At 50.8% G+C, this 7,351-nt stretch overlaps 1 protein-coding gene across 2 annotated transcripts in view; it reads right to left on the reverse strand.

Annotated features, from left to right (window-relative positions):
- The window catches only part of sema4f (sema domain, immunoglobulin domain (Ig), transmembrane domain (TM) and short cytoplasmic domain, (semaphorin) 4F), a 56,087-nt gene extending 49,043 nt beyond the window's left edge, over positions 1–7,044 (reverse strand). For both annotated transcript variants that reach the window (XR_015940018.1, XM_088638920.1), the window contains exon 1: positions 6,379–7,044. Coding sequence is in view for 1 of the 2 variants with exons in the window: in XM_088638920.1 (XP_088495046.1) it covers positions 6,379–6,454 (76 nt within the window). In the remaining variant the exon portion in view is untranslated. The remainder of the gene's footprint in view (positions 1–6,378) is intronic.
- Between the last annotated feature and the right edge of the window lie 307 nt (positions 7,045–7,351).

Below are 7,351 nucleotides of genomic sequence, written 5' to 3' on the forward strand. Positions count from 1 at the left end.
GCTCCGGAGCATCAGGCTTCCTGGTTTGTCAGGCAAATGGGAATGCCCTTGGGAAGCAGAAACAGTGCAAATAAACACACCAAAACCAACAGCCTGCTGTATAGGTTCCGGCAAACAAGGGCCAAGGTCACTAGCTCATTTACTAACACAGAAGACAGCACTCCTCAGGAGGACTGTTGCAATGCTAAACAAACAGGAAATGACCACCACACTCACTCTTCTCAAGCCCAGAAAACAGGTAGTAAACAGTGATGAGAGGGGGCTGTTCACCACCTACTACATCTCCTGGAGAATCCTTTTGGGGGTGACCGATCTCCCACTGGGGGTGACAGACAGGAAGTACATGGCTCCCCTGTGACAGCACCTGGACACCACAACACACCTCGAACAGCTCACTTTCTTTGAACCAGTAAGAGCTCAGATCGCGAGAGCTGTCTGGATCACTCACGCCAGCCACGATCCCCCAGTAAGACGAGTAATTAGATTGTGATGCAACTGCTCAAAGGGCACGAATGAGCAGAACGACCCATTATGAAGGCAAGGAAGAAATCTGTTCTAGTTTTACATACAGAGATACAACCAGAGCAAGAGGTGCCCCTTTTCACAGCCTGGTAACGCTGCAAGCAGTCGTTGGACTACTGCAATGAACTTCAAGGCATTCAGCTGATGAGCTCATCATCGTCAGCACTCGCCACCAAAAGAGACAAGAACGCCGGAAGATGGCTGCACATGCTCGGTGTCGAAGGCCAAGTGGGGTGCAGGGGAGTCTGTCTGGCTGTACTGTGAAAAGGCCAGTGACTAATGGTGACTAATTAGGCACGGCTCTCACTGAGACGGAGACACCTCGCCAGGATGCTGGCCGACACACAGGCAGTTTTTTCACATTCAGCAGTAGCCCTGCAGCCCGAGCGTGTGACTCTTAACAGGGGCGTAACCTCAGAGGACTCCCCACCCCACCACACACCATATTGTTGTGCTGGCCTGTACCCCCCTTTCACAAGACTCAAGCTCGGCTCAAGAATGCGATTCCAGCGTTGCGCAGCTCGCACCTCGATGGGCTGGCAACGATGTCGGGAGCAGCAGGATTCCTCAGGCTACTTGACAAGGCGCTATATAAATGCAAGGAGTTCTTATTTTTGAAGCAGTGGGGACAGTCGGAGAGCCGGCCCCAGCAGAGCCCTGGTTCACTCACCGCGACACTGGGGGCACCAGGAAGCCCACTCCAGCGCAGAGCTGCAGGGTGTGCTCCGACAGCGCCTTCTGCCCACTCCACTCTGGACCACCTTCCCAATCAGCAGCAGTGTGGACGCCCCCAGTCAGCCAAGTCCTGACATGTCACGACCTCAAGCCCCGGCTAATTCACAAGCCCACAGATGGACTCAATTACCTGTTTTCTCTTCAATTACAGGCCACACTAAAAGCAAATGCAGGAACCAGAAGCCTCTCCACCTGCACACACTCTGCCTCACCGTAAATGCAATTATTTAAGGGTTCGAGTTTTCTTTTTTCTTTTCCCCCTCTCATATGATCATCCTCTGTGCGCTGAAACCGAAACATGTTTCCCTTTGTTCTCCGGGGCTGTTTCCTGCCATTACAAGTTGAATGCACTGTAACTTCCCCCAATTTCCTCACTTCAAATTCACACATGGTCCCGTCACTGAAACAAGCCATGGTCATTAGGAGTCCGGCTATCAGATCTGAAAACAAAGAAGGAAATATAATATTTACCGTACAACTGCATTCTAGCGCACGAGGGAATTCTAAAGACAGGACGTGGACAATAAGCTCAATATTGTTCAAATGCTTTTTAATTCAAACAGGGCTGTTCATTTTCCGATCCACTGCGGAGGGAAGAGAATCCCTGAATCGCTCCTCCCGAGGCATTAACGATTAGCAGCTCAGTGCTTACAAAAATTAATTCTTTGTCTTGGCACAATGAATTCATGCATCGTGGGCACGCACACAGAATGTCAGTGACAACACCCTCCCTGGAGAGTAAGGCTGTGCAGAACTGAATGTCAGCCGACAAGACTCTCTCCCAAACAGCCAGGCTATTATGCAAATGCTCTCCACAGCCGAAGGAGAAGAGAGGCTGGAATACTGAAGCAAGGGTGCTTAGTACAGGGGTCCCCCACTCTGCTTCTGGGGACCCCCACTCCAGCTGGAGGTCTTTCCAGCCCAGCGCTTTACTTAACCTTCTAATTTTAATAGCGTTTCTGTTAACTGCAAAGGTAAATCCTAATTGGAATCTCTGCAAGTTGATTTTTCTATTCAAAGGTTGGAGATCTGACACTATGTGTGAAATGAGATGGTTAAAAGGTTAACTTGGAAGATCTTTAGGAACTAAAAAACTAAAATGGGGGTGAAGTGAATTGTACAATAAAGCAGTTAAGGGTTTGATTAAGGGCACAGCTGGAATGAAACCAGCAGTTCTGTGGGTCCCCAAGATCAGGAACTTCAGGGGACCCCTGGACCAAAGCACCACTCTCGCACCTGACCTTTGGAGAACCCAACATGAGCAAATGAGGCTTTCCCCCTCGCTGACCCGCGCCCCCAACAAGCCCAGACCAGCGCCGTCCCCTGTGGTGGGCCCAGACCCCAGTCCAGTGTCCACGCTGGCCCAGCTCACAGAGGCTCTGGGAAGAGGCCAGGTCTCACCGCGGCCCGAGACTTCACCACAGAGAGGTGGGCCCCCTCACGCCCCTCTCCCTGCACAACCACAGCGACACGCGCCGAGGCTGCACATGATAATGACACCAGAGCAGGACAGGACCGCCCCTGAAACAGCAGCATGTCAACCCAAACCCCTTACCTGTCCCTGCTTGAACCCCTCCTCGGCCCACTAAGTCAAGAGACCTCAGTGCAGCTTTGAGAAATTTGGTTTCATTAAGTATAAAAAACATTCGATTTGAAATAAGAAGGTTATAATTTGTGAATGTTGATTGCCCGTTTAGTACTGAGAAGCTCAGCAAGCTTCAACAAACACCTTCACGGGAGATGAGATGCCTTTGGAAAGAAACTCAGTTTGCAGACGTAGCACATGGAGATGCGGATCCCAGCTCAGGCCCTCCCATCCTAACCGAGAGCGTGCTTCCACAAGCAAGGAGGCCTCTGTCCTTGAAGAGCACTGTGCTAATGGAAAGAACCTTACAGTTCTCCACCCCTTGTGAGCCAAACTACAACACAGTGTACCAGTTAGAATATTTGCAATTATTCCACAATCATAGCGCGATGATCGAACCACTCTGCGGATGGTACAAGTCTCATCAATGACTCACACACAGTCAAGTCACTCCTGAGCCACTGTGAGTCATGTCAATACAGAGATATAGTACGAGTTGGCAGCCTGGGGGAGGTTTAAATGACTAAAGATCAATTAGTCTCTGGACCATAGAGACTGTCTTGCTTCAGGGGGCTGATGAGCTACTGCAGGCAGAAACCAGGATGTGTCTCAGACTGCACTGCTGTACTGCCCTTCGCTCACAAGCCACCACACTGGCCTCCTCTACCACTCTGGCTCATCAGAACGTTCACCTTTCAACCCACCCTGCCCGCTTGGTCAAGCAGTAGCTGTGGGACCCCAATGCTTTGTCCTGCCGTCTCCTACAGATACCCCATATTTGGGCATCACTTGTTCCAGATTACCAAGAACCCACTGCGTGTCCACACGCTTCCTGTTCTTCCCCTGAGCGGACTGCCTGCTGGTCTCCACTTGTCTCCCCCTGGCCTCCTTCTGCTACTGCTGCGTGCAGCACACCTGACCACACAAGCTGCACACGGACTGTGCAACACGCCCCTGGGCTGACACTGCAGACGCCTCCTAGGATCTTACAGCCTTCGGTCTGGAACCTGTCTGTAAAAGACTGTCCCCCAGGACCACTCTAGGTGCTCTCTGAACTCTTTCCAAGCCCACATTAACCAGCTGCTCTTCATGGGGTCTCACTAGCTACTGTAAAGCTCGATTTAAAACCTCACTTGAAGGCCCTACTCCTGTCCTCACAGCGATGCAGGTCAGGCAGTAGGGCTGTTCTCTCTCGGCAGCTGGTCCTCCAGTCCTGTACTGCAGCTCTGCCTGAGAGTGTCCAGCACACATCTAGGAATGATGCTTTTTCTGAAGTCCTCAAGATTCATTAATGCCTACACTTGTTTGCAGTTTACTATGCTGGCCATAGTAGGGGCAGCGCAGCAAAGTGGGAAAGTGACAGGTAGGCTGTGGGTTCGAGTGCCTGCTTCAGACACGGCTGTTGTGTCTCTGGAGGGTGGGAGTCACCTGCTCTCTTGTCCAGTTAACACTACAACACCAGCAAGAGCAGCTAGCAGGAGCACTAGTTCGCAATTTGTGTAGCAATGCAGTCGAAACGCTACCACAGCCGGGAGGAAGTGGTGCCCAGGAACTGAAACAGAGCGGCTGCAAGTTCCTGTGCCGGACCGACATCGCAGCAGGCTGCTGGCGACCAGCATCATTGCAGACCACACCACTGCTGCCCAGGAGGGGGCGAAGGGGCACAGCACCATCAGGTACGTTCTGTCCTCGCCATCTCTCCGGCCCAGAAGGACCCCACACCTGCCATCTCTCTCCCCTGCCTCAGTTTTCACACAGTAGGGTCGGACAGACCTCAGACCCAAAATAATCTGCAGCAGCAGCTCAACTAACCAGAACAGACCTCAGACCCAAAATAATCTGCAGCAGCAGCTCAACTAACCAGAACAGAGCTGCTCTGAACACACAGCCCACAGCCTGAAATAGCCGCAGGAGCAGAAACCTGCACTTATATTTAACATGTGAGAACTCACATGTTCTGGGCAAGAGATCATTTGCATTCTCTAACTTTCACTCTGCTAAATAAGAGCAACTCACAAAGCATTCATTCACTCCGATACCCATTTCCCTCTGCTGACTTAAAAGGAAAGATGGTGATTTTTGTCACTTTAGGAGTGAAACTGTTAGCAGCAGCTTTGACATTCATGTCCACAGAGCTAGGGGCAGTGCTGTAATGTATCGCCAATTCACTCCCATGGCCACGCTGCTGTTCCACACCACACAAGACATCCGAGCTGCTGTGAAGACCACACTTCACTGTTGGAAGTCTCGGCCTGATCCACGCAAAGGCAGTACATCACCTCCCAGGTGGTCAGGCCCGGCCCGAGGGCCACAGCCCAGCCGGTTCCATGGGTGACCCTCAATCAGCGCCTCATACTGCAAGCCGAGTGTGCAGGTGTGTGACTGCAAAAAGTCAAGTGTCGTTAATTATATCAAATGATGCTGTTCCACATTCCCTGTTTCGAGTCTTCAAATCAATTTATTAAGACTTGCAATCGTAAGGTATATTATATACATACAATTTTCAGTTCAGTACGTATGAGATCTCGATCTTCCCTTATGCACTGCCTCTGTACCCATATATAAAATACTCAGCTGAGAGCTCTTGCCGTGCAGACGATGTACGCGAGCTACGCTCATTTTTTTTTTAAACAACTGTTTTTCTGTGTTTTTCCACGTTCACCAGGTGAATTTCGGTAACGGCATTTTAAAATTAAGTATACTTGCATAATCTAAGCTACAATAGTTTGCAATAAATAGGTATAAAGTGGCAAAACTGTACTAAGAATCGATTTTGTTTCGCAAATATCCCGAAAGAAGGCATAATTGAGGTAGACAAGGCGGGCCCGGGAGGGGAACGATTTTGAAAACAACACGCACACCAGGCTCCGTGACCACACACGGCTCAGCCCCCCCGGCTCAGGGGGACCAGGACCAGCCAGCACACCCGGGGACCCCACGGGGACCCCTCTCCTTCCCCCCCTGAGGCCAAGCACGACCGATGGAAAAAGTCAACAGTTCGGTAACCTGGCCTGTAGGTGCGTCTCCCCTCCACCTGGATCTGGGCTGCTTGTGTAACACGTTTTACCACACGAAGCTCAAAAGAAGAGCACCCTGCGTCCCTACTCCCGCACCGTCTGGCTCTCCACCGAGGACCTGTTCATTGCTGATCCTGCCGTACAATTTCTCTTTTAATCTTGTTACACACAGTATAAAACGATCCTTTCTCGTAATAAACACGCCGGTGAGAAGTGGCTGATTTCCAAACAAACAAAACAGTGGCTCCTATCTGTTTTTTCCAGTTTGACCGGTTTTGTTATTCAGTGCACTAAGGAAATGACTTCCTTGCCCGTAACGAGAGAAATAAGGGAATAAACAAGCACACATAAGGGTTTTATGTCGCCAATACTAAAACAGGCTAGAGTGGTGTCTTTTAATATACATAAAAGCACCTCGCTAGTGCCAGCAAGTTTCGCGGACCCACCAGCGAGCCAGGCGGACATCTCTCTGCTCTGAAGCCTGCAGGACACCGGCTGGACGACCACAGCCCGACCTACCTCCATCCGAGCCCAGCGCTGCTGTCCAGCAGCCGGGAAGGACGCACAGCAACAGCCACAGCACCTCGGTCTTCATCTTCCGACTCTCAAGTCTCCGGCTAGCTGGTCCCAACACCTTTCGCCTTCTGGGATTTTAAATGCTGCTCATGCTGGCGGTTGTATTTCCTCTTTCCAAAGTGCACGGTGGAGCGGAGCTGCAGCTACCGGCAGGAGTATCCGAGCGGGGCGAAATAATCCCGAGATATTAGGTGGTATCTATCCCCAGACAGAGCAGCGCGAATGCTAACCGCCCTGAGTGAATCTAGATATTAGCAGTCTCCCTGCAGCGCCGCATGAACTTTATAGAGACAGCACACGCCTTCCCCAGTCACCGCTCACAAAACATTTAAAAATACTGCTTGTGCAGGATGTTGGAAGTTGATCCCCCGTTTTCCTATTTCAGGAAGTCTAGATGAATCCGTGGAGCACGGCGAGAAATCGCTCTCCTCTCACAGCCTCGCTCCTCCCCAAGCGCTCTGCAATAGTTTGAACAATACAGTCTCTTCTGCTGTCGGCTTTCTGTTGCGCCTCCCGAACCGCCGGACCCAGTACCCAAACAGGACGCGCACGAACCGAGCTCTCCCGCGCCGCAAGCCTGAGCGACTGGGGACTGGGGGGTACAGGCCCGCCCCCGTACGTCACACAGGTGCAAAGCCGAGCCCACGGCTAAAAGCACGGGTTATTTACATTGCATGTCATAAGATATGAAATATAAGTGATAAGAAAAAAAACCGAAACATTTTCGGTATCCTAAAAAATACTTCGATCTATTTGACGAACGCTGGCGTTCTAATTCGTCCCGCCTATTGACTATTGTTATATCTGTTTTTCACTTCATTCCCCTTCAGCACAATAAAATAAATACTAGTAAACTGACCTTATCTTGTGAGCCACAACATCAACATTTCTTTCCCCCCCCTATGTTGAATGGCTT

The sequence above is a fragment of the Lepisosteus platostomus genome, chromosome 1 (genome assembly GCF_059453375.1).
Source record: "Lepisosteus platostomus isolate fLepPlt1 chromosome 1, fLepPlt1.hap1, whole genome shotgun sequence".
NCBI classification, from domain to species: Eukaryota; Metazoa; Chordata; class Actinopteri; order Semionotiformes; family Lepisosteidae; genus Lepisosteus; species Lepisosteus platostomus.